General features: G+C 43.0%; 1 protein-coding gene across 5 annotated transcripts; it reads right to left on the bottom strand.

The window, feature by feature from the left end:
* Positions 1-1800: 1800 nt before the first annotated feature.
* Positions 1801-27423, bottom strand: ankhd1 (ankyrin repeat and KH domain containing 1). 5 transcript variants are annotated; one of them, XM_054597233.1, is made up of 39 exons: positions 26976-27423; positions 23422-23575; positions 18579-18735; positions 18262-18424; positions 17930-18077; positions 17604-17837; positions 17390-17482; positions 16433-16596; positions 15742-15823; positions 15292-15483; positions 15054-15163; positions 14036-14123; positions 13253-13380; positions 13002-13145; positions 12773-12875; positions 12388-12647; positions 11958-12245; positions 11423-11846; positions 11178-11317; positions 10952-11063; positions 10698-10843; positions 10458-10600; positions 9830-10043; positions 9538-9713; positions 9070-9232; positions 8884-8979; positions 8655-8771; positions 8372-8540; positions 8048-8244; positions 7559-7908; positions 7214-7366; positions 6839-6988; positions 4451-6047; positions 4078-4267; positions 3681-3803; positions 3188-3439; positions 2836-3020; positions 2580-2747; positions 1801-2432 (listed from the first exon to the last, which is right to left on the bottom strand). In XM_054597233.1, the coding sequence occupies exons 1-39, from the start codon at positions 27252-27254 to the stop codon at positions 2373-2375; spliced, it is 8112 nt and encodes a 2703-aa protein (XP_054453208.1). In that variant the 5' UTR covers positions 27255-27423; the 3' UTR covers positions 1801-2372. The 5 variants fall into 5 exon arrangements, with proteins under 5 accessions (XP_054453208.1, XP_054453209.1, XP_054453211.1 ...); XM_054597234.1 differs by having other exon boundaries at positions 1807-2432; positions 16433-16588; positions 17388-17482; XM_054597236.1 differs by having other exon boundaries at positions 1807-2432; positions 16433-16588; positions 17388-17482; positions 18262-18409.
* Between the last annotated feature and the right edge of the window lie 249 nt (positions 27424-27672).

Genomic DNA, 27672 nt, shown 5'->3' with positions numbered 1-27672 from the left:
CATTTGTTTGTTTACCACATAATTCCATATGTGTTCCTTCATAGTTTGGATGTCTTCAATATTAATCTACAATGTAGAAAAAAATAAAATAAAGAAAAACCATTGAATGAGAAGGTGTGTCCAAGCTTTTGACTGGTACTGTATACTTTAACTCAACTACATTTAATATGGTATTTGTTTACTCCACTGCATAGATGTGCATGCTATACTAGCGTTGATTAATATTGAAGACATCCAAACTATGAAGGAACACATATGGAATTATGTGGTTAACAAACAAATGCTCAACGAACCAGAATATGTTTTATATTTTAGATTCTTCAAAGTAGTTGAATGAGAAGGTGTGTCCAAACTTTTGACTTTGTACTGTAGCAACAGACAAAGTACTTTTTAGTTCTGTTGAGTATGAGAACTACATTCAGAATATAACACCAATATTATTATCTTTGGCCAGTTAGCCATTATTATATAGTGGCTTCAGTGAAGAGGTAATAACATTTTGAACTGTGGCCTACAGGCTCAGATAAGCATTGTTCAGCTACACAAATTAAGATACATGTTGCAAGGAATTAAACAATCCAAAGAATTGTCAACTATAATATCCTAAGACCACATTTTGTATGATCATTAGATGTTTGAAATAGACAAGAAGATTAAGTCTAATGTTTATAGTACGTTATCCTATATTTACATTTTATATCCTTGTTGTAGTTTGTTTGTATATTCTAATACATTCATATTGTGTATTTCATCTCTAGTGTTGTGTATTTTTACTGTTCCTGTGTAATGCCTGGATAATATACTGTTGTAACAGTAATTTCTTATTGGGTATTAATAAAGTACATCTATCCAACTATCTCCAGTGACTATACATACTTACGGTTTAGACTATATATATATATATATATATATATATATATATATATATATATATACTGTATATAGCTTGCATTTCATATCCACTGTTCATACTGTCTATATTGTTATACTACTCATACTGTTATTTTTAATTTTTTTATTATTTATACTGTCATTTATCCAGCACATTGCACTGCACCTTTACTGCTTCTTTTTGCACTTCTGGTTAGATGCTAAAACTGCATTTCGTTGTCCTAGTACTTGTACTCTGTGCAATGACAATAAAGTTTAATCTAATCTATTTAATACTGACAGTATTGTAATAGTATTACTAGTAAAATGTTTGCCAATCTCAAAAAAAACCAAAAAACACTCTTACCACTAAGTGGCAGTATTGGGTAATAATTATAATTAAGCCTTTATTAGTCCCACAATGGGGAAATTATTTCTCTGCATTTAACCCATCCCGGAGGAGCAGTGGGCTGCTGCAATGAAGCGCCCGGGGAGCAACTGGTAAAATCCAGTGTTACAAACATCATTGAAATTCAAGTACCCCAAGTAAGAAGTAGTGTTGTATTTTAAGGTCTAAAACATGTAGTTTTAAGTATCATCCAACGGCTGTATACATGTTTTGAATGCCCCTGCTAGCTTCCCCACTTGATCCAAGGTCAGATTCCAACAAATGTATCCTGCTGAAGTATAATCTGGCATGACAGCGAAGCCCTTCCAGAGAGCTCAATACTGAGCAATAAAAAAATCCAATTTGCGACCATAAAGGCAGGTTTTAAGACTGCTCATGGACTCCAGCTGTGAATGACGGTAAAGAAGGAGACGCTGCCCAAAAAGGAGTAAAAAAAAATGGCATAACTCATTAGATTAAACATGTACCAAGTGTTGATGTCAGAACATGGAATAGTAGGAGTAGTAAAGACAAAACAAATACTTTTCAATCTTTTTATTGAATATTAAGGTAAATATTTCACATTAATACAGGCTACATAAAGTAGAGCCACTATACGACATGAAATTTACTCTCATTTTAACCCTTTTTAGTATGTAAACAATTATACATGTATTTACCACTCTAAAAGGTTCTGATTTCTCTTTCTCTTTAGGTAATCATCATCTAGTTCTGGGCCAAGTTTAAATAGCTACTTCATGTTGAGCCCCCTGCAGCCCAAGAACGTTGTATGTGGGTTTAAGTCAAAATCGCTAAACTACGCAGAGAATGGATCCTGTTGAACAGGTGATCGCGCATGTTTGTTTGCATCATCGGGAAACTGCTAACAGCTCTCGCCCAATTTCCTCTATTTGTTTGAGATAGGCACATCAAAGAATGGTGTCAAGAGAACTTCCAATTCTTCAACCTCTGCTCTGCACTCAGGTCTCTACTAAAGTTAACATGTTGTACATTTTTTCTTTTTTCTGTGTCTTATTCGGTCATATTCGTCAGTTGGTAATTAATGTTTGCGCTGTGGGTCATGCTGTGTGCGTTTGATTGCTGTGGACGCTGTCTAGTTGACGTGGTTCAGGTGCACATTGCCCACATGAGGTGCCCAGGTACCAGGCCACACCTGAGAGGAGAGAGGATCAACAAGGGGAATATGTTAGAACGATTGAAGTCAAATATTACATGTGACTAATGGCAGAAACACAAGCATGACAGTTCAACTTTAAGCGTATGATAAGACAGCATGGGTAAAATAAAATAAAAACATTACCTGCTGTTGTGGGTCAGAGTTATCTGCGTTGTTTGGGACCACTTTGATAATGGGGCTCCATGCGGGGTCACCAGCGTGCAAACCATTGTACATCGGTCCCCCCGGCCCCTCTGCCATGGGAGGATGAGGGGGCAGCATGGTTCCTCCATACATTGACATAGGCATCCCCTGAACAGACAATAATGCCATTGGTAAAAGGTGTGTACATAGGAGAAACATGGGTTGAATCATCTACAGAGCTATGGCTCTGTGTTACCTTTGGGAAGTCCATGTAACTGTTGGGCAAATGCTGCGGCTGGTGGTAGTTGTTAGCAGGGTTTGCAATGCCTGTGTCATCCTGCTCCATGGGCTGGTGCTGAGAGAAGGCTGACTGCTCTGCCTGCAGCTGAGGGTGCATCATGTGGCTGCTCATCAGGGGCTGGGACCAACCAGACATGGCCTCTGTATCAAGACACACAGAGGGTTGGCGTTATTAGTGGATATCAGTAACTGAGCTTGAAGTATGTGGTTGTGTCTAAGACACACTTCTGAGATACATTTACATTGTTCCCTTTTTCTCTTAACAAAGAAAAACAAAATACCAGAACATTATTTTCATTTGTGCTTACCTGAAGCACTGCCAACCCCGAATGACCAAATGCCTCCCTGCCCAACAGATGCTGTGTAGCTGGTGGTGAGGAGAGGCGGGTTGACAGAACCAGTTTGCCTGATCCTGGCCAGACGCTCAGTGCCGATGGGTGGGGGAACCTTCCGGTCCTGCTGCATGGAGCTGCCTGGCTTAGGCTGGGGAGGAGGGGGCACAGCTGAGGTGTTAAGGGCGGAGGATGACACCGTAGATGGAGGCGGGACAGGAGATTCACCTGGTGTAGAAGAGACAGTAGAGGATGAAATAGTTAGGGGCAAATCAAATGTACACATTTAAAAAGTTTTGCCAAAAACTGGAAAAAAAAAAGAAATGAAATAAGACGGTAAAACTGGCATAAGTTTAAAAAGGATTATTAAAAGATCAGTTAGAAAAATACTTTTTTTAAAAGTCTAAATAGATAATTAAAGGTTGAAAAGTTGTAAAAGAATACCAATGTTAAAAAAAGATCCTAGTACCTGATGTTGATGCACTCCATGGGTGAGGGGAAAAGTGCTGTCTGCTGAATGAGGGTGCTCCAACTGTTTGACCGTGCAGATACACAGGGCTGCCAGAGATACTGGTGGCATAGCTGGTCAATGCTGTGGGTGCAGACAATTAAAAGAGACAGCTCATTATTAAGCACATGAGAAAGCAAACATTACCTCAAAACCTCCCTTTTTGGTCTTTTGTTTAGACACAATTACCATGCTATGTTTTCTCACATGTAAACCATTTTTAAAACTAACCATTTTGATGCAGTTATTTAATATACATTCCTCTTAATGACTGATTTTTAATCTCAAAGGGATTTCAACAAGTTAAACAATCCTCTACACAACGATCATGTAAAAAGTCAAATGAAAATAGTCATACCGATGGGGCTGTTGACCATCCTCTGGGAGGCAGAGCGGTAGCCAGGGGCTTTGGAGCTGTCTGGAGGAGGTGGGGGCATCATATTCTCTATCTGGCCCATGCTCATGTAGGCTTGTGGGGCCGAGTACGACTGCTCTGGAGGTGATCGAGCTGGCAGATGGCACGCACCCCACACCTGATTGTTTCCAACCTGCAAAGCGGCCACAATTGATAACGGAGTTATAATTACTGGGTATGGTAGAACTGAAGTTTTGTTACAGCAAAAAAAGCTATTCAAACTCCTTTTGTATCATAAAGTCACTACACAAGGACAGCTAAAAGTAAAACAAGACGTCAGGCTAATGTTTGAATTCTAAATGTTACTTCAACTCACGTGGTTATTGTTATCAAAGATACTGCTGAAGTTGAAGAGGCCTGCAGGACCAAAGTTTGGGGGCATCTGCTGAGGCTTGCCAGCATTAGCCACATGCTGCATCTGGGAACCGTTCATCATCCCCAGGTTTGCAGAGACCTGAAGGGAGCCTTGAGCATGGGCTTGGTTCTGGGCTTGTGGAGGCATATTCGTCTGCTGGGACGTCTGGTTTTGGGCCTGCTTCAGGGTTTCTTGTTGAGCATTGAAGGGCACGAACACAGATTGTTGTTGCTGCTGCTGATGCTGCTGCTGCTGATGCTGCTGCTGCTGCTGTTGTTGTTGTTGCGTCTGCTGCTGCTCAGGAAGGGAATAGTAAGGCCCTGGTGGCTGCATACGATGGGAGACTCTGGGTGCAGGGGCTGAGAAGTGGGGTACGGTGTTGTTGGGGTGTGCAACATTGTGTGAGAGGTTAGGAGGGGGTGCTGAGGGGTGGTGGGAGCTCTGCTGTGGGTTAAGGAGGGGCGGTGGAGCCTCTGTGGATGATGCAGAGGAGGGGGGAGGAGGTAACTGCTGTCGAGGCTCTGGCTTGGGAGGTAAAGCCATGGCGGGTGCAGAGAAACCCACAGAGTTGATGTTCTCACTGACAGAAACAGCCTGGTTCTCTGCAGATAGAGAGGGCTTGTCTTTTCCAGGAGGAGCAACGGCACTGGGCTCTGTTTTAGGCTGGATGGGGGGCTGTGAGATAGATCCGATAGGCTGCTGAGGGGCATTAGCAGTAGTTGTAGTGGAACTGTGATGTGCAGGAGAACCTGTGCCTCGTACTGCATTGCTGCCGCTAGTAGAAGTGGCAGCAACACACACAGGGGTGACACCAGCAGGCTTGTGGTCAGGGCCAAAGAGCTGTTTTCTGACAGAGGAAGGAGTGGGGATGCTCGGCTGGGGATTGTATGGAGTAGGATTAGGGGTATGAGGCGAGGCTGCAGCTGTAGACGTGTTAGGAGCACTGGTGGTGCTGGTGTTAGTGCTCGTGACTGAGGCTCCTGAGCTGCCTGTGTTGCTGTGCTCACTATGGGTCGAGTTGGGTCTAGCCTGGCCTACAGTGCTGTTGGTTCCTCCATTGTGCTTGGGGGAGCCGTTAGCACTGCCGGGACTCACAGGACGCACAGGAAAGGGCCCCCAGGTGCTGGCGGCGGGAGAGAAGGTGCCACCAAACTGAGCCATGGGTAGACGAGGGTGTCTGATCTGGTGCATGGTCTGAGCAGCCAGTAGAGCCAGCTGAGGGTGGGCATACGCCAAGGGCAGAGACACAGGGAAGGGCTGTCTAACATTTGACGACAGCCCCTTACCAATCTTTCCCCCGGCCTGAGAGGAGGGTGAAGACGAGGATGAAGAGGGCTGGAACGAGACGCCTGTGGACGTTACCAATGAGCTCAGGGCCTTTGGCCCAGTGGCAGAACCGCTGGTAGCCCCTGCGGAACTGGCGAAGGAAGCTGAGGTCGTTTTAGAGCCTGGGGCTCTGATGTGATTCCTTGGGATCAGATCTTCAAGCTCTTTAGCGGGGTCTTGGATGAGAGCATTGATCAGCTGGACTGCATACCTTGTAGACTCCGTCCCTCCTCTGCAACAAAGAACACTTCTTTCAGACTATGTTTTTGTGCTCAAAAGAATTATGACAAGATTTGGTCTGATAAAGTCTTGTGACAGACTAGAGCACAACAAAATAAGTTTTAGGCATGAAATGTAAGAATGGTCCCTTTTCATGTGCTGAGTTTTGGGTAGGTTGCACTGCACAGTTACTTGATTGGTGTTTAAAGTCTGTGGTCTACTATCGCTTCAGACTTGTTTTTATCGTGCACTCAGCCTTATCTTGACTCTAGTTTCTTAGTGCTAGTGAAACACTTTGTTTTCACCATAACAATGGTGCAACAAGATGCAGGCACAACATCCATGAAGGGCTACACTTTCATTGGTCGCACCAATGTGAGTGGAATCTACCTGGCCTGAAAAGTTTCTGCTCTTCATGTGGAACTGAGTCTATGTTCCCCAACAAAGTTGTTGAAATAGAGACTCTTATATGTGTGTGCAAATTTGCTTTAGCAAAAGTTATATTATTTTCATCTTGCTCCTTCCATGCTCAGCAGTTCTGGTTTCTATGGAACTGATCAGCTGATGTTTATGACATAACATTTAATACTAAACAATATTAAAGATGATTAGATATAAAGAGCCTAGAACATTAAACTTCCCTGAATTCTACAAACCTATTGTTGGACTGATGCACTGTCAGACTAGCCCAGTGGAAATGAATGACATCATCCAGGAGGGGCTGACATGATTAATGCAGCTCACTAACTGTTTCTACTCCAGCTGCAGTGCCATTTACAGTCCACCAGAGGGCATTATTTTTACCTTATGGTGATCATCCTCTCCCCGTTCTTGTCCTTCTGTTTGTCTACGTCAATGTGTGCTCCTGTCACGTCCTGGATTGCTGTGATGTTGCAGCCTCCTCTGCCCATGATCCGAGACACAACGGAGGCTGGCACAGACAGCTTCTTTGATCTATAAAAGAAGCAGTGAAATTTCATTATCCATGTGTCTATACTGGCAGATGTCAACACTATTTATGGCAATTTACATCACAAATGTCCTCAAACCAAATAAGTTCTGTGCAGAATTTAAGAACCATCTTTTTTTCTTTTTTTAGATGGATGCACATAAATTAAAAATCAAAACCATGTGAAATGTTGCAACGCAAACAAACAAAACCAAAAATAAACAACTGACCTTCTGACAACCTCCTTCCAACCTTCTTCTCTCTTCTGGCCTCTCTTAGGGCTTGTGAGGCTGAGCTTACTGTTGGGTGAGGTGATTGGAAGAGCCATGGTCTTGAATGTAGAGGGCAAGGAGTTGGAGGTGGAATCGCTCGTGTCCAGAGCTCTGTGACAAAATAATGAAGATATAATCTATTATTTGTCATGTTGGTTGACACTGAAATACATTTAAATAACAATACATACTGCATATAGTTCACACGGTAACTAAGCATTTTTTAAACTCAGCTTGTTCTCCCTAGATGAGCAGCTATACAGACACAAATGATAAATGTGCTCTGCTCTGACAGGGACTCACTTTTGCGTTGCTTTTGAGATGGAGACTGTGACCTTGTTGTCCACCTTGAAGTCAGTCTGCGGCTGAGGACAGTGTCTCTTCTCTAAGCCGCGCAGGAGGCTCTGGGCTGCTCCTGAGGAGGGGACTGAGGACGAGGAGGACGAGGAAGAGGAGGAGGAGGAGGCGGAGGAGGTGAGGTCAGGGAGGTAGTTAAGCTCCTGACTCTTGCCCCCGCTGCTGCTGCTCTCACTGGCACAGTCGGTGCTATCCAAGGGGTCAGAATCGCTGTTGCCACCTGCCAGTCCCCCACCCCCGCCCCTCGGCTCACCGTGGATCTTGTTCTTGTCAGCCTTGTGCTGTGCAAGTGCAACCTAGAGGGAAAAAGAGAGGTCAATATATTCGATTTCTTTCATAAGTAAAGGTACTATTAGTCTGGATAATAAGATATCCACTGCAAAACATGAATCAGAAAAGACAAACACTATCATTGATAAAAGCATTAGTGCTCACCTGCGGATCCTGTAATATGATTGGTTCATTGGGCGAGTCCTTGGTCTTGTTCTTTTTGTTCTTGCGGTTGGTGCTCGGGGTAGTGGCCACACTCGCCCTCTTCTTCCCAAAAGCTGTAGTGAAAGTGGTGGAGGTCGCAGATATACCAATGGTGGTGGTGGTGGTTGCACTCGGAGGCTCAATAGGAACCTCTTCTTCTGAGGAGGGGGGGTAGGTAAAATTCAACTGTTACCAACCTTATTCTTGTACAATATAACAAAGTTTCAGAAACCCCAAAACAACTCTGCATTCTGTTAACTAATAGCAAAAGTCATTAAGTGTTACCGTCAGCTGAATCCTCCTTCTGCTCCAGCATCTCAGAGAAGTCATCCTTAGTTTTCTGCCCTTCCTCTTCCTCCTGCTTCCTCTTCTGCTCCTCCTTCTTCTTCTTGCGTTTCTCCTTACGCTTCTCACGTTTAGCAGCCAGGGCCTGCTTCTTGCTCTCCTCTCGGGACTGTCACACACACACAGCAGAGTTGTCAGAAAACATGTTTGACCTCATCCAATGTGTGCAAAGTATTCAGAATGCTGTCACCTCCCAAAGCACAGCCATGGGGTCTGACATTACCTTCTCCAAGTCTAGCTCCTTGAGGAGAATGCTAGCATTCTTGTTGGCCTCAGCTGCCTGCTGGTCTTTGGCTTTGACAATGGTCTCCATGCACTGGTGGCACTTCTTCAACAGCTCCTGTAACAGCAGGAAACCAACAGCTGGAGTTACAGCTCTGCTAACATCTTCATCAGCTTTGTCTATTCCAATTAATGAGGCAGACAGATGACTGTAAAGGAAATCAACCGACCTTGTCAGCAATGGTGGCGATATATCTCATGCACTCAATATCTGATGGGAATTGGTTGACCTCCTTCACAAGATATTGCACCACCTTCACATGACCCTGTAATGTGAAGTAAAATAGTTAGTAACCAGAGGCTTGGCTAAGTGTAGCGTGACACACCATCAATCAGGGTTTTGGTAAACTCTGCACCTTGCGAAAAGCAGCCATGAGTGGGGTAATCTTGCGGTTATCGGCTGCATCCACATCAGCACTAGCATGCACCAAGAGCTGGACCACGTCAAAGTGACCTCCATTTGCCGCCAGCCAGAGAGGGGTGTTCCCTTTCTTGTTCCGTACGTCGATATGGGCACCCCTGCAAAGACAGGAAGTAGTGTTGCCTTAAGGAGTCATATGAAGGCATTGCAGCTAAGGGGCTGGGAGATTGGACAGGCAGATGGCAACAGGCTGAATATACAGGTGACACGTGAGTTTATTCACCAAGGTAAGTGTGCCTTTATATTTCTGCCTCACAAGCATCTATGATGTTAAACAGGATGTAAAAAAAGCACCACCTCGAGTTGCACTAAGACCAGCAATGTGGGGCTTTGTGACTGAGGATTATTTCATTATAGGAAACCTAGAAGATGGTTCTGTACACAAATACCCAAGGTCACTCACCTGTTGATAAGCAGCTCACAAAACTTGTAGTGGCCCTTGTCAGCAGCAATGGTGAGGGCAGTGTCTCGGGATGAGGGAACAGGGGGAGCGTTGACATCGGCGCCTTTGTCCAGAAGTACCCGGCCCACCTCTGCATAACCTCCTGAGGCTGCCTCCATCAGAGGAGTGAGACCAGTCTGAATCAAGGGAGAGGACATTAGCAAGATTGCCAGCTACACCGTAGGCTCAGCAGGTGTAGGCCCCGCAACATTTACAAATGAATTACTTTGAGAATGTGTTCCTGACTCCTCACCTTTGCCCGATGCTCCACGTTGGCCTTGCGGTCTAGCAGCAGACTGACGACCTCAGCCCGGCCCTGGAAGCAGGCTAGGGTCAGAGCTGTGTTTCTGTTGGTCTCAATCTGGGCGTTGATGTCCGAGCCCATATCGAGCAACAGCTTCACTGCCGGTACGTGACCATTCATGGCAGCCAGCATCAGGGGAGAGATTCCCAGCTTACTGCCAGTCCTGGCGCGAGAGTAAATAAACAAAATGTTTAGAGTGAAGCATAATATACATCACTGAATATTTGTCTTGGTACACATTATGGTTTCAATGCAATTTCATTTAAATGTATTTTAATTTTTTGCAGAGCAGCATTAATCAAAGTAGCAGCTGGTATAAAGTTTTGGTGTTTACGTAACAATACAGTTCCCTCGCATGCCAATCATAACAGACTTAAATCGCTATGCTATTACTTTTGGGTGTGCCTTAAACCCAAAGGCACATCTTACAGAAATGTTATTTGTTTGGCACTGTTTAGTTAAAAAGTGTCTCTAAAGTGCAACATCATTCACTTCCAGGAACTAAAACAACATCCTGTTCAGATCGAGAGGAATTACATCCTGAAAATTAATGATTTTCGAGGTTCTTGTTGCTCACCTGGAGTTGATCTCAGCTCCGGCATTGAGGAGTATCTTGATGATGTTGACGTAACCCCCAGAAGCAGCCAGGCTAAGAGGAGTGTAGTCGGAAACATTGCGGTGTTCTTTATTAGCTCCCCGAAGCAGTAGCAACTCAACCACCTGATCAACGCAAATGAGAGTTGCATAGTTAAAGCCAGGGAACAATTAAACAGGAATATCACTATTGTGGAGGTAAACTCAATGAAGATGTGTTTACCTCTTGGCGTCCACCGGAGCAGGCCAGCGAGAGGGGCGTGTCTTTGGTTCTCTCTGACTGAGCCTCAATGTCACCCCCTTTATCCAGGAGCACCTCCACCACTCCGACGTGGCCAGCAGTGGCAGCCAGGATCAGAGGAGTAAAACCTGTGGTGCACAGAGAGAATGTGAATTGTGAACTAAAATGCAATTCATTCTATTGTTCATAATACCATATAACTTCCTTATGCCCATTTTATCATCTTTCGTTCGTACCTTTTTTGTCCCGGTGCTCAATGTTAGCTCCCCGTGCAATGAGGACAGACACAAGCTCCTCATGTCCTCCTGCACACGCCAGCGTCAGCGCTGTGTCATGGTTACTCTCCGTCTGTGGGGGGAAAACAACATCACTTAACAGGGTTGATGACTTTGTGCACACAAGTACTCACTTGCATGTCAATTTTAGAAGTCTCTGTCATGTCAAAATGGCATTATGTCTTACATGTGCATCGATGTCAACGGAAGGGTAGAGGGGCAGGACCGATGGGGGCGAGGCAACGTTTGAGGGCATCTGTGTGGGTGGCTGGGACAGGGGCGTGGGCGAGGTCGTAGGGTTCAGCATTGGCACACGGCTGCTCACAGCTGCAGTAGAGAAAAAAAGTTGTAGGATTCAGGATTTACCAGAACGTTTCATTAAATGTGAGTCAACAACAATATCATTTCGACTGAAAAAAGAAATGCACTAACCTGCCATGATGTCATCCAGCGTGTCTGTGAGCGTCTGTGCAGGTGTAGCTACCATGAGCCCATCTGGGGCTTGCTGAGGTATCATTCCTGGGCCTAACCCAGCAAGTTGTTGACCCTGACCATGCTGCTGTTGGCCCAGCATCTGCTGCCCCACCAGTACCCTCTGCAGCTCCGGGCTGGTACTTCCCGGGTAGTCTGCAGGGTTGTAGTCTGGCAGTGGTTGGATAGGGACGAAGGCAGTCTGGAGAGGCGGTGGAGGAGGCTGGGGCTGGGCCTGTGGCGAAGGGGGCAGAGGAGGCTGCTGTGGTGGTTGTGGCCCATCCCTGTAGAGGATTGTGCCCACCTGAGGAAGCTTAGGGTAATCGCCGTCTTCTCCATCTGCCTCTTCCTCCAAGCCCTCATCTTCGTCATCGTCATCCTCTTCCTGAAAAGTATAAAACACCATCAGTCTCTAGGGTCAATTAACAGTGATAGGAGTCAAAACTACCATCATAATTACATTATTTAATTACAACAAGATTACTAAGAAGTTCACCTCATCCCCTTCCTCTCCTGGCTGCTCGTCTTGCTCCCCATCTTTGTTGGCCTCCTCATCCGTGTCAGAGCTGGTGTGTACTTGGGCCCCTGTTAGGGTCTGAAGGGCTCCCGGTACAGAAGTTGTACATCCGGGACCTGGGCCTGGGCCCTGGCTCTGTCCGGCCTCCTGCTCCTCCTTTAAACCCTTCGCCTCCATGTACTCTTTGGTGAACTGTTGCTGTGTTTTCAGCTGCAGCTGGCGCTCCACCTTCTGCAGCTCCTTCAAGATTTTCTTCTTCTTCTGCACCTAAATGGGGAACAGCCACATCCATGTTTGACTAACTTGTGATACGGTCCTATGCATGCAAGAAAACATTTAAGTTAAGGTAAAATCCATCTTACTTAAAGTTAAAAAAAACAATGGATCTTCAATGGATGACAGATTATACCTGCTCCTCTCTGCTCTTCTTCAGCTCCTCAATCTTGTCTTTGGTGAGCGGCTCCCCCTGAATGAGCTCTAGCGACTGAAGCTGGGCCTTCTCAATGGCGCTGATTCTCTGGCCCAGCTCGTTCAGCTTTCCCTCCGTCTCCTCCACAATGCACTCTAGAGGCTGGCACAAGTGGAAGGGCGGGAGAGGCTCTGCTTCAGGCCCCCGGCCGACTGAGCTGGGGACACCAGGCTGAAGGGCTGCTTGTCTCTTAGAAACAGCTGGATTGAAGGAAAGAGAGCCAAGAAGTTGAGGATTAGGATTGGTTAATCATAAAATGCCTTAAAACTGTCTGGGTGAAGTATTCAACTCCATTTCATGAGTACACTCTTGCAGCACCGCTTACCTTTGCTGGAGACGGGTGGGGGGGTGACGATGCTTGATGGGGCTCGGTCGGGCTCCTGAGGGGGCACTACCATGGCGAGAGCTTGGAATGGGACACGTGGAACCTGTTACGGCAGAGGACATGTTAGTTTTAAGCTCTCAAAATCAACTATAAGACTAACTTCTTTCTAAAAACAGATATATTCCCCAGACAAACGTTAATAAAAAGTGTGATTTATTGCTGTCTTTACCTGAGAGGCATCTTGCGAAGGGGGAGTGAGCTGGGAGAGGTCAGGGGCCGGGACAGACAGGATGTTGTTGGGGTAGTCCAACAGGTAGGACACAACATTGGTGTGGCCACCCTTAGCAGCTTCTATCAACATGGTTGAACCATCCTACGGAGAAAACATACATGGTTTCAATGATGTGTTTTTGTTACACATATGTGGATACGCATCAATATTCGAACTGGTCTAATCTATATCCAAAGTGTGTGCATTACTTTGAGTCTGTGTGTAGGATCCGCCCCATGTGCCAGCAGCAGCTCCACCACAGCCAAATGTCCTCCAGCACAGGCCAGAGACACCACTGTGTGGTCATTGTTGGCAGTGGCTCTGTTCACATTAGCACCTGAACACGAGAAGGAGGGTTAAGACATTAACTCACTGTGTATGAGATAGGAGTCTGATTAATACATTCCAAAAAGCAGACTCCTTGTGTGTCCAACCCAAAATAATTATGGATAAATTGTATATAAAACCAGTATTCCTGTACTATGATGGATGAGTCTATTTACAATGTATTCTAAGAAAACCTAAGAGTGTAAATTCAACAATACAAGAACTATAACAATTAGTAATCTATCATCTATTACAAGTGTTGTTACTTACATAAAGTAAGTGCATCAGAAACAAAACGCAACAAAACGCTAAAGAAAAAGAAACTCTTTCCTTAAATTTATTTGAGTGTAAATCCTAGCAGGATTAGGCATCTTCCACTCAAATTGTTAAAATCAAATAAAAACTTATTTGCAAATAATTCATTTTTAAGCTTTTTCAATCTCATAAAATATATGCTAAGAAAAAGTCTTGCATATATTTAAATTAACTGAGCCAAATTTACTTAGCTGCTTAAATGTCCTTGTTTAATCATGCATCTACAATATACTGTACATCCTGACTTTTCAAGAAATAGACAAATAACTTTTTTGTGGTTTTAGGCAAAAACAAATTTCCAAAGCAAGTACATTCAACTCGTTTCTCTGAACAAGTCGTCAATAACCCACCTTTGCTGATAAGGAACTGTACTGTACAGAGATGTCCCGCCCTTGCTGCTTTCATTAAAGGCGTCCGCCCCCCTTCGGACTCATGTTCCTGGAAGACAAAGATGAAGATGTGTTTGTTTAATTCTAATTGTGGTGCAACATAGACACACGACATGTTCAATATTAATAAACTCTTGACTAAACAAGTGACCAGCATTACCTGGATGCTGGATATACTAACCTTACAAGTAGGGATGCACTGATAGTCGATATCGGGCAGATACTGACTCAAATACCTGGATAGTGTATCTGTGAGAATGAGGCTGATCTATTCATTTCAATTCTATGTTTATATGTTATATACATTTTATATTGAAATTTTACTTTACATTAAAATTTGGCACTTTTTTGCTGCATTAAATGGTTTACATTTGGATTGAAATTCTTATTAATTTTTAAGATTTTTTTACCAAGTTGCTGGTGTACAATTTATTATTTTTATATGTAATTATTTGTTCCATTTTGTTGAAGCAAAGCACTGTTTAACTCAAGTCTAATGTTGCCTTACACATACAAGAATGATCCCAGTCTCTTCAAACAGTGAGGCATACAGCTTAATAATTAAACACTGGCAAAACTTTTTTCCTGAAGTAAAACCATGAATTATTAATATCAAGTCATGCATTCAAATCGTACCAAGTAAGAAGCATGGACCACAAAATACTTGAATGTACTAATCTGTTCAAGGTGGAGATTTCAATACGAATGTGATGCTGGATATTTGAATGAATATTCCATCTTATTTGAATTGTTTTGTTTTGCGAGTCAAATCAGAATTTGCAATGTAACGAGTAACGTTTTCCTCTCAGTTAAATGTAGTACTTCCTCTAAAGTAGAAGAAAACAGTAAGTAGTATACATGTTCAGTTGCATATTTTTAAGTGCTTTGGTTTTTTATATGTTTTGAACGGGCCCTGCACACTAGTGCATAACAAAGGGCCAATCATAAGTGACAAAGAGGATTGAAGAGTATGGCCTACCAGGTTGGCTCCAGCCTGCAGCAGCACATCGGCCACATCAGTGTGTCCGTTCTCACAAGCATAAGTCAATGCTGTGTCACCCGTTGCCGTGGTGGCATGAACGTTTGCACCTGAAGGACATAAACCAAAAGATTAGGATTGTAAGCGATAGGTATAACGGTGACATTTTTAAAACGCAGCTAAGCTATTCTTTGTTCTACTAGATCTGTGGCTCCTTGCCCTCTTTCCTCTAGCTCACCTGCAGCCAGTAGGTATTTCACCAACTCCAGATGGCCTTCCTGTGCAGCCTCCATTAGAGGTGTGGAGCAGCCCAACTCAATGTCGGCGCCTGCCTTGATGAGGAAGTCAGCAACTTCCAAGAAACCTCCGCAGCATGCTAGAGTCAAAGCTGTCTCCTGGGTCTCCTCTGTCTGGGCATTGATGTTAGCACCTGGTCAACGGAACAAGAACATTTAGCGATTAGTGACTCATTTGCTTTCATAAAGTGCAAAACATGCTTGCATTCGCTTAATGTTTTAATAAATAAAAAGCTGAAAAACACTTTACAAATGACTCTCTCAATTATCTTGTTTCTGCTAAAAAACAAAACAAATACAAAAAGAGGGCAAAACAAAGTGTGTACTGTTCACTGGAACGTCATGTGACATTAAGTTTCAGTTTCTCAGATGTAGGCGCAAAGCTTGCTTACCTTGAGCCAGCAGCAGTGCCACCATCTCCTCATGGCCCTCTCTTGCTGCCTCCATCAGAGGCGTGTAGCCTTCATCATTAACCTGGACAAAAACAGAAGAGTCCTCAGATAAGAAAACATAGGGGCGAGTATGACTCACTGCAAGATAAGTATGTGGTCTGAAGTCTGTTGTGTACTCTTACTGAAGAGGAACTTTTCAACCGGCTTGTTGTTTGATACTGGCACTGTAGTCAACATCTTTACATTAAATGTGTGGCGGTAGAGGAGAGATCAAAGAAACCTGAAGCAATGTCATTTGGCCTGGCATCTTGTGTTTGTTAAATAACAGAAATGAAATATGACTAAATCCTTTTTTAAGTTCTTACTTGCTTTTATATTTAAAGATTACACGTGTAGTTGGTTTCAATCAATTAATTAAATGCCACCCAAATTAAATTCACATTTCTATCTAAATTCTAAGACTATGGCTGGTAAAGTATTCAGAATAATGTATCCCAGTAGTAGCTGAGCAATGTAATCGTAGAAAGGCTATTCTCCACCAAAAATCTCTACTGCAGTATTTTGTGAAAAAAAAAAGAAAAATTGGTCTCCATAGTTCATATTTACAGACACAGCTCCAGAAAGACAACTGCAGCCTCTCCTGTAGATTATGGTCTTGTGCTGGTATTCAGGCATCTGTCTCTTTACCCACCTCCTCCAAGTTGGCCCCTCTCTCTATGAGCAAGGCCGCCAGCTCCACGTGTCCTCCGCAGGCTGCAAGGGTGAGGGGCGACTCAAAGGAATCGGCTGGCATGTTGACCTGCGCGCCGCTGTCCAACAGCAGCCGTGCCACCTCCACATGGCCGTCCTGGGACAGCGAGACACACAGAGAATGTAGAGATAAGCACCTGAATAAATATATGGGATCACCTTTCTATTAAGCCAATATACCGTCACGCTGCATGAGTCTGTGAACCTCCATTTTTCACAATTCACTTTTAAAAACAGGGTGCTATAATTCATTTACAAAGCAATTCCTGATTAATGAATCAATATCTTGTTTCCATATAGTTCTTACCTGATAGCTGCATTCACAATAGCGTAATCATTAATATCCATCAAAGAACATAGAAATATGACGACAATAATCTAACTAACATCCTTTGTTCAATAAAGAAAAAAACCTGAAACTAAATGAGTGGACTATTTTACATGAAAAACACCATCAAAATCTTAACGAGTGTTGGGTGAGGTGGTTGATATCATGATAATGGGCATTCACAGACTCTAGTTTCCATGTTTATTAAATAAGTCTGGCCAGTCACTGAGGTGCACAAGTACGACTGTGGACGATGGCGAGAGCTTTGTCAAAGTGCTTCCGAGTGTGGACACTGAAGGTCTGCAGCTGTTCAGCTGCTGATGTGCTGATTTTGAATTGGTTATTTTGTTGGATCTGTAATCTGATATACAGTTTGACGTTCGATCAATTTGAAATAAAACTGAGTCAAAATGGAAATGAATTGTTTAAAATCTAAACCATTAAAACAAACAAACTAACATTGACTTAAATGAATGCATTAATTGTAACAAAAATACAGGGAAATATAAAACAATCAACTAACTCTGAGACGAAAATATTTAGGTAAAGGATTGGGTCAGATGCTCACCATGCACGCCTCCATCAGTGCTGTGTGCATTTCATCCGTTTTATGTTCCTGGTCTGCTCCGGCCTCCAACAGAAAACGCACCATATCCAAGTGACCTGCAGAGGACAAATCAGAACTCAATATTTAAACCTTTTATCACAACATATTACTAAAGTTAAAGGCACAAAACCAAATATGGGAAATCACCAGAACAAACATGAATATATGAGCTCTGACCTTTGTAGCAGGCGAGTGTGAGAGCGCTCTCCTTGAACTCATTGGAGTGTGTGTTGATGCCGGCGCCATACTCCAAGAGTACCCTGGCCACTTCTACGTGGCCGGCACTGGCCGCCTCCATTAGAGGTGTGTGTCCGTTTTCGTTGTGGTCCTCAATGTTAGCACCCTCTTTCAGCAGCACCTTCACCACATCCACAAAGCCACCGGCACATGCGTAGGTCAAAGCTGTGTTGCCTGGAAAACAACGGAGAGATTAATCTGAGCTCAAAACACAGAGAGTAAAAGAAAATAATCATAACTTCAGAGAAATAAAGAGGGGTTTTTACCTGTGGAGGATTGCGCGTTAACATCTGCCCCGTGGACCAGAAGCAGTTTGACGATATCGACATAACCTCCGCTGGCAGCAGCCATAAGTGGCGTTATGTCTCCCTTGATGCCCCGGTCCTCCACATTGGCATGCATGGCCAACAAAACCTAAGGATGAAAGATGAAATGACGATATTAAGAAATAAGCATGGAAGCTTGTCACCACAAAAATCACCTAGTGATACCATCTTAAACTTAAAAGGTTTCTTCAGTGCAAAGGCAATACACGCTGCAAAAACGTAAATCAGAATAATGCATAATCAAGTCCAGCTCCAACCTGCCTTTCACATACCTGTGCAAGTTCATAGTAGCCTGCCGAACAGGCGAGGCAAAGCAGGCTCTCCCCTTCTTCCGTGTGTTCGTTGACGCTCCGTCCCTCATCGAGCAATTTGCGCACAGCGTTGACATCCCCATCTGAGCACGCCTCCGCTAAACTACGGCTGAAAATAACCAGACTGCTACAATTACTGCCACTGTGACAGGTGAACACACATACGCCTCACATTCACGCAAACACTCACACAGACACGCATACATACTGAATGTGCATCTCTGATTTTACAGAAAAGAGAGCGACTATGCCAGCGTCAGTATGGGAGAGATACATACTTGTCGGCTTGGCCGGCGTTTAGTGTGTTTTCAGCTCTCATACGGGTCAAGGCTGCCGCAGCTTCGTCCAGGGCACAACTCACAGATGACGTCAGTCGCCGTAGCACTTCGGGGTCTGCAAAAGCTTTACCATCGGCAGTTGACAGTTTACCGATGCCTGCCGAACACCAAAAGGGCAGAGGTGCATAGGGCAAGGCAAACCACAGGGGAGCACAACCACACCAGACCAGATGAAGAAGCAAGTCCAGTCCAGCCAATCCAATCCAGGGTTAGTAGCAGCATACAAAAAAAAAAAAAAAGAGGAAAAAGAAAGAAAAAAAAAAATTCACACACAGAAAACACACACACAAGCATTTGTTAATATGGCTTACAATCTTTCCTCACTACATCCAATGCACCATCCATGATGTTTAATAATTTTGCCAATGACTGGGTCAATGGTAAAATACACAACTAGGCAAGTAGACCATAAGTTCATAGGCTGTTATGGTTGAAGAGAAAATGGTCTCATCCTGTCTGAATTATAGATGGGTGAAAGGCAGTGAATGTGAGGGAAACTGGAGACAGTGGTCAGCGAGAGAGAAAAACACAGCTGGGAGAAACAAAATGCCATATGAGAGAAAAATGTGTTTGTGTATTCGCGTGTCATGAAAGAGAAGAAAAGCCAATGAGGTTAACGAAAGGGTAGAGCAAGCAGTAGAAATAAATCTGCATTTGCTAATGGCCGACATTGAAAGATCTCTTTCAGAAGACCACTTCCCAAACTAGTGAAACCATTCAAGGGTTTGTGTTTTGTGAGGCAGCATATGTTTTAAAGGCATGTGTATAAAAAGAAAGGGGGCAAGAAGAGCCAAGAGAGAAGGGAAAAAGTGTTGGCGTTGAACTTTTTTGGCCTCAGTGAGCTCCAGTGCCTGTGGTCCTCCTGTGTTTTCACCACTAGGCCTGCGACTTGAGCTAAACTTAGCATGGCTCTCAGACTAGAATTTCGCAACAGTCCCAAAGGCAAAGGGAAACAACAGGTCAAGGGAGTTGATCATTAATGTTATGCTGTATCATGCTCATCTCAGAGAAGGAAAGTATTTCACTGAACCAAAACAGACTAAGCATACACTGGGGATTGATAAACTGTAAATACCTCAGATGAAAACAAAGAAACCAATTGAGGGTGATACGTTTTCTAACCTTTTTTTTTTTTTAGAAGGCCTATTTGTTGATCGCTCAAACTATTTCTACAGTTGTGTACATCACCTTAAACAAAAATAACTTCCTGTATTTAGGTCAAACTCTTTCTTGAGATGAAAAATGGACAATGAGCTCTCAATGAGGTCAAGACTGTGACTTGGAGTACAAGCAGATATTTCTGTTGTGTTTCAACTGAAACACGTCACTAGCCAGCCACTGAGCAGGCTACACCCACTGCACCACCAACACACAATGCAAACAGAAGAAACATTTTTATCCAAGTTGCTAATTAAAAGTTCAGCCAATGTTTGCTTGAGAAACGCTAAAAAGCAAGCAGGTCACCTTTAAACCTCAATGCATTTCTGGACAAAAACAGATGTCATCTGTTCTTTTTACATGAATTAATCCACTTGTGAATCTATAAACTAACTTTTCAGATGTAGCTAAGGGCTCACAAGGCAGGAATGAAGATCTTCATTCTTTTTATCAAATTTTGTAACAATATACTGGTACCAGGTTTTGATGCTAGCTGTTTGCAGCTTTTTAAAATGACCACATAAAGTGGTCATTTTTAAAATGACCACTTTATGTGGCTATAATAGCACAGCAAAAAGGTGTTTGAATCCATGGAATCAAATCCACATACAGGATGTAAACGTCATACAGTGTGTTTACCCACAAGTACTTGCTCTCCCCAAAACTGTGAGATGTTTACACAGACAACATGATCTACCTAGTGAGGCTAAATAAAGTGTCAGGGGAGGTGTATACACCACATGCTTGTTTAAAACATACAACTGGCATTCACACTAATCTGGTAGAACTGTTACTAAGACATTTGAATATTGTTACACAATTAAAAACTTGATTAAGGCATTAGCGGTCCTCACTTGGGTCACATTAACTTGACATCTGATGATTTGACATGTTAAATATTCAGGTTAATATCAAGACAGATATACAGGAAACATTGTAGTTGCTACACAGAAATGTCAGGTCAAGTGAGGTATTTGGTTGCCTTATTTGACAGGTTTTTTTTCTATAGCAGCTAGCTGTTGTTTCTATGTAGACATCAACTTGGAATTCAGTTCACTCCATGACCATTCGAACAAATTAACAAAATAGAAACTGCAAATTAAATCCAAGATTCATACCACAATAATTCAAAAGAAATTCACGTCTCTACATTTAGTTATGATTACTCTAAGATCCACCTTAATTGGTCTGATTCAATGCTTTCAATACATTTACCTGACAGCTTCTAAAATCAAAGCAATCGTCACTAGGGCAGTCCTCGACTAAGATGGTTTCCTTTCTGACAGAAATAATTTACTGTAAGAAAAAGTGCCAAATGTAGAATCACAGGTGACAGGGAGAACAGTCTTGCATTCTGGGTAAGATGTAGCAATGTTAGAGCTGGTGAGTCTTGGCTAATGAATTATTGCAGTTTCTAGTGTTGATTACAGTCAGTAGAGTTACTTGCAACTGAGTTACTGAGGTAAAATGTGTGTTGAGGAATTAGTCTTAAAGCTCTTGGTGCCTTGTGTTTTGTTGCCGGTGAAGAAACGCATCCCCTTGTTAAAGACGAGAAACGCCTCTCAACTACGGAAATACATGGGTCAACTGATGATTTGTTTTGTTTTTAACAATTTCTTTGCCTTAATTAGACAGATGAAGAGTGTAGCGACAGACTAGAAACAGAGCGACAGAGAGAGATAGAAGGGCGAGAGAGAGAGAGAGGTATGACATGCAACAAAGGTCCCGTGGACGGAATCGATCCAGGCACGTAGTGCTTACTTGGCATGCGCAGTAACTATTCGGCTACCAGGGCGCTCAAACTGATGAATATTCACAAACAGAAAATGTACTGGCCACTTTTCATACATATATCTTTAAAGAGCTTACCAGCGTTTTATGAAATGCGCATTTATCAGTAGGACAATTCTCATTCTCTCCCTGCAGTTCATTTACTATTTCTGTCCACTTTACTTTTATTTAATACTTAGTTGTGGTCCATTTTTCACTAGACCATAACTGCACTGAACCTCTGGCCTTTTGTGTTGGTTTTGATTGTTTTTTACTTTAGAGTTGTCATTCTGTAACATTTATTAAATACATAAAGAATGTGTGGTTAAGATTACTTGTTTATCATTTATTTTCATTAAAAATAATTTTGTATCATTTCAATTGTCATTTAAAATGTTGCAAGATCTGTGGCAAAAACTGTGACAGAAGCAGGTATGTGAGTATTACAGAGAAAATAACTTGCAGGCGAAAGCCCAACTGGATTGTCACAAAAGTTAAAGAAGAGAATCTTTGCATCGATTTCAGGCTGTCTGAGAAAGAACTCTAAAGGGAGCATCTGAATCTGGAACTGCACATCAGAAATGGTTTAAACTTGCAGAGCGACAAAAACATTTCAAAGTTAGTAATACATGTAATATATCGATATACACTCCGTGTATTCGGTACATACATATTTTTTTCCCTACCTACCTACATAATATGGTTTCCTGTATTGTTTTGCATAATGACCTGTATGGATTTTCTGCTCAGGGAAAAGTGTCAGTTGTCTTTGGTGCTATAGCAGTTTTGGACAGCCTCTCTTCATTCCCCACAAGAACAAAATGCTTAAACTACAACTGTTGGATTGAGAGAGAAACAATAACGCAATAGCTATGGAGGCTAACGTGCTGTATAATTCAGCTTTAATTTTAAGGTGTTTGCAGTGCCATCAGATTAACATTGTTGGTTTTGTAGCCCTTTTCATACAGAGCCTACCAATTATAGGGGTCTAAAATATATTGGAATAATTAAAATAATCCAAAACAAAAATATTAAACACAATTGGATACTATATTTTCCTTCAAACATTGACAGAGCCATGGCATCTTCCCTGGTGATGGTCTTAACAGGCTTGGTATTTGGCTACTTTGTTTATACAGGGAATGAAGAGAGGCTGTCCAAATCTTACTGCATAACCGCTACACACAGACACTCTTCTCTCTCTCTCTGCCAAAACTATACAAAAAACACTAAAGGAGACCTCTCAAATACACATAACATTAAAAAGGTATAATAAGCGTTACTAGGCAAGCTGTAACAGATCTGAAGCGAACAGATAACGTAAATTGCCATGTCTTGAGGGCAGTTCCGACTAGTCAGGGAGAAAGGGGAATAGAATGAGATTAGCCATTAGCCGTTTAACACAGGCTCTCTGCATGCTGTGGAGGCTCAAGCGCGTTCCAGCGTTAATCTGCCCGGTAATGTTTATAAGCCCAAACGAGGCCAGGACACCCAGCCCTAATGGATTAATCTACATAGACCTTCTCCCACCTAGATTACAAGTTCTAATCAAGCTAATTTACCCAAATCACTTTCAAACTATGTGCTGATATAACACTTGCAGAACCGGCAGGTTCTCTTTATTGCCATTTCAGCCTGAGGCCTTTTCAACTATTGTTGGGATTTGAAAGGGATAGGGGGGGAAAGGCTTAAGAAGAAAGGTGTGGTCTTACTTACTCAAGGTTACGCATGTTAAAGCATACATTAAGACTGGTTGGCGCGAATAAGGTGTGGCCAAATAATGAGGAACTGGTCAATTACAAATTAACATGTGTCAAGTCTTAAACTGAATTAGGTTGAGAGGAAGCAGTCATACCTGCAGCTTCCAGTAGAGCTTCAAGTCGAGCCTGTGTCTCTGGATCAACAGTCCTCAAATCTACTCCATCTGTGGCGCTTGACAAAAGCAACTCTGAAGCTGTCTTCATGATTGGGTTATCCAGGTCCTCCTGGTCCAAAATGAAGGACTCCACCTGGAAGAGGTAGAGAGAGGAGGGTAGAAGAACCATTAGTTAGTTTATGATCAACATCTGTAATGTATATAGAGTCTAAACCTTGACCAGGGTTTGTGAAAAAGAAAAACTCATGAGAAATTCTGAAAACATTGTAGATGTATTATGTTATTTGCACTAGCGCTGCCGGAATGAGTCCTAAAACCAATTAATGAGTTTGCATTTTTCTCACGTTAATGCAACCTTTGTGTAGTTTATTTAGCTTTTTATTTCTTCCGATTGCATTTACGCTTCAATAATCATAAAAGTGGTTTTCGTTTGTGAAATGTATCTTTCTGAAGAAAATGTTTGAGCATCATAAACGATTGATTGCTAGAGCTACTCGAGCTAATCCCATTTGCTTTTTGTAGAGGGAACCAGAGCGATGCTAACTTCCAGGTAGCCTAACAAAATAAGTCATGCCTGCAGGTCTCTATACCTCATTTATTAGTTCCATTATCCTGTATAGAATTTGCCCCAAACTACCAGCTATTAAAAGAACCAGGCATACTGCCCTTGTTTATTTACGCTTTCATTAAACCGAGAGACATCAAAAAGGAGCGCAGGGATGAGCTGGTCAAAGCAAAGGGAGTGCTACGGCCAGGAATTAAAACCCTGGCACACATGGAGAGATTCAGCTGAGTGCCAGCTGCCAAAGTACAGCACTGCAGCCTCATACCTGAGCTCTGGCCCTGTTGGCTATCATCTATTTCAGTCAGTATTAAGGATTTTAGGCTGCCAAAAAAACAAGTTGGTTAACATAATAAAAACAAACTTTACTAAAAAAGAATGTTTAATTTACTTCCAAGTGTAGCTGTATATATTTGTTCCCTAGAAATTGCAGCTTTATTCACATATGTTTCTGTAGAGTAGAACTTATCATTTGATCAGAATTAAAAATTTAGTAATGTTCTAATAAAAAGAAGAAAAAAGATGTTGTAAACACTATAAACACATCAGAAAACAAAAATTAATGCAAACAAACTGCAAAAAAAAGCTTGAGTAGACTTGTTTATATTTAGTCTATTCAGAGTAACTGCTGGTTCAATTCCTGTGTTTCAAATTTTAGAGGTGGGACTCAAGTAACTCCTTAGTTGCACCGCAGTTAGTTGTGAAATTAACTCACTGTATATTTTGGTACACAGGTGGAATTAATCTGAAAGCGAGCCACATCTAACTACATGTAATGGAATCTCCATAAAACTATGCAATAAAAAACTGCAATACCCCAACTCAAGAAATAGACTGAAGAGAGGCCAAATTAAATGTACCGATTGGAGCTCTTAATTTATGTCTTATTCGCACTACTGACTTCAATACAGTGTACTACAGATTGTAATTTCTTAAGAATTGTTTTAAGTTAATCATGCATCCTTCATAGTACCAAGGTATACTGAGATGACAAATATGACAGACATCACAACTAACTCAGCCTACCTACCATTTGAGATTTTAACACAATACTAAGATTAAGAATAAATCACAGGCATTCACATGATGCAACAGTTTGGAAAATAACCTTTGACAAAAACTGTAACAGTCACAATCCCTGTCTATGTCCTTCCATAAACTGCAGCAGGCTTTCAGGGCCTGTCCCACAGAGCCAATGTTGAGAGAGAGTCAGCATTCAGCAATGTGGAGGAATTCAGCTATACGATAGGAACGCAGGGTAAAACAACCCATGGGGGATGTAGTTCTACGAAGGCCTTTATAATCAACAATGGACATCAGTCTCCCCTATTAATGAACTACAGTTCCCACAGTGTTGGTATCCAGAGAGCTGGAAAGGCCTAGAATGGCATCTGCTTAATCCTGGGGCTCAGATTTTAGCTACTGCCCAGAGCAGCAAGGTCTCCACTGGGGTAAGGCACCACAACAAACACTCCCTTTAAGCCTCAAATAGAGGGCTGGGTGAGCGAAGAAACATGACACGAAGGACACACATTTGCAATTTGATTCAATTAAATTGCCCGAGATGCGATTGTCCAACTTGATATTTTCTTCTCCTGCTACTACACAGCTGATGCTCATACAGAAACGGCCAGGCTATATTGACATTGGCATCAGCCGACGTTTTCACTGTCATAGTTGAGACAGACAGCCCTTTGGTCACATATTAGTAAATTATAATAGACACAGCTCAACAGGTAATGTGCATTGCACAGAGGTGTCAATTCCGTCTCCACACCCATAACTTCCTAAAGATAGTGTGTCTGAAAGTACATACCGTACCACCTTTAAGATGACAATAAATATTACGTTACCAGGAAATGGACATTAAACCGAGACCGTTGATACATTATTGCAAAGTGTATTTTAGCTATCCAACGTTAGCAATCTGGCAAGTTTGTCTGCTGCAGTTATACGATACACGTGAGCAAGATAACATGACAATAGTATGTCTGAGAGGTCTTAACATCGTGAAAATGACAGACACGACTGGCACTATAGATGGTTTTGTTACGACAAAGTAGTTTTTGTTGAAATTGCAAAATGAAAATGGGTTTGAGGTGGGTTTGCTCACATGGTCACAAAAAGGTGATTTTAAAAAAGGGGGCATTAAATGTGTGCTAGTGACACATATTTTTGCATGATACGTGTATCCATCCGAGCTAATGTACAACATGTCTGCAGTATGTCCAGCTGGGGAGGAGATGCCATCACACCTGTCCCCCTGTGTGACTGCCAGCACATGGAAAGTTGGACACCTCTCAACATGAACTCTAGCTGCTCTCAATTGTGACAACGCAGTCAAGTTGGCACAGGGCTGGTTTCCTTTAAATTATCTATAATAAAAAAAAAAATTAGAGGAGGGTGGGAAAGAAACTTCGGATCAGAGTCAATTTACATGATTTTTTTTTTTTTTTTTTTTTTTTTTTGTGTGTGTTAAAGTGACGTAATTGCACCATAACTAAAGAAATGGCAGATAGTGAGGCGGCCGTGGACGTCCCCGGGTTCACGGTCCTCTCACACACTGGAGAGCTGTTTATGAAAGAAGAAGAAGAAGGAGAAGAAGAAGAAGGAGATGTAAACTTGTGATGTGTGTTTGCGAGACGACAGCAGGCTGAGCGAGGCCGTCGTCTCCTCCACCCCGAGCTAGGCCTCGCTCACAGCCTACCGCGTCTCCCCGCTCCGCGTGAACCACCGCCCCGCAGGTCCTCCGTACAAACCCCCCTCACACACCACCTGCACCACCTGCACCCCGACACCGACCCGGGGCTGCGGCGAAGCACTGGTTTATATCATGTACGGGCCTGAGAGGAGGAGGAGGAGGAGGAGGGGTGGATGCCAACTGCGAGCTAAATCGCTAGCTGGAATGTTACATAGGCTTAGCTACCTAGCCTAGCCTAGCCTAGCTTTAGCCTAGCTTTAGCTTAGCTACCTCGGAAACCTCGTCTTCGTCGCTGCCGGATCCCGGACCCGAGGAGAGGACGGCCGCGGCCGCTAGTTTGAAATCCAGTCTCTCCGCTGCAGGCCCGCCTGGGTCGCCGTATAAGCGCACTTTCTTCCCACCCACACCGATCCCAATGCCCCCTAGTCCGGCTCCTCCCGGTGTCGCTCCTACCCCCATCCCTGCCACTGGGGAGCGAGGAGTCACCGAGTCAATCTCGTCCTCGAAGCCGTCCGTCAGCATTGCCGTCCCGGCTACTGCATCCTGCATACTTATGTTCACGATACTGCTTAGTCGTTGACTTAAACGTCCGTCCAGGCTCTTTCTTTTTTGGATATGTCCGTGATTTTACTTCAGGGAATCCAGAAACTCTCCCGAAGCGAGGGTTGAGGAGGATCTCTTTCCCCCAGCCATTAACTTTCTAACAACCTAACCCGATACGCACTGTTTCTCAATGCGACCGCCCCCTGTAGGAAATCCTGATCACCCCATTGGCTGAGCCGGGTGGAACTCTGCTTCCCATTGGTCAGATTTAACGCTCGTCATTCATGAGACCGCAACGTCATGTTAGGTTTACCAATATCACGAGGCTGTAGAAGGAACGTGAAGACATGACTTGGTAGGCCAACTTCACTGGTAGCTAGCGTTACTAGTTCATGTAAACTCTTACTGGGAATCACCTACATGC

The sequence above is a fragment of the Anoplopoma fimbria genome, chromosome 4 (genome assembly GCF_027596085.1).
Source record: "Anoplopoma fimbria isolate UVic2021 breed Golden Eagle Sablefish chromosome 4, Afim_UVic_2022, whole genome shotgun sequence".
Lineage (NCBI taxonomy): Eukaryota > Metazoa > Chordata > Actinopteri > Perciformes > Anoplopomatidae > Anoplopoma > Anoplopoma fimbria.
The sequence above is the reverse complement of the archived record's forward strand: the minus strand, read 5'-3'. Positions and strand labels throughout refer to the sequence as shown.

Excerpts from the sequence above, each read along its gene's own strand:
- ankhd1 (XM_054597233.1), bottom strand. The coding sequence starts at position 27,254 with ATGCAGGATGCAGTAGCCGGGACGGCAATGCTGACGGACGGCTTCGAG. Across the intron at positions 23,576-26,975 it reads ACGAAGACGAGGTTTCCGAG|GTGGAGTCCTTCATTTTGGA; the intron begins GTAGCTAAGCTA and ends TACCTCTTCCAG. Across the intron at positions 3,021-3,187 it reads CGGGGTTGGCAGTGCTTCAG|AGGCCATGTCTGGTTGGTCC; the intron begins GTAAGCACAAAT and ends GTCTTGATACAG.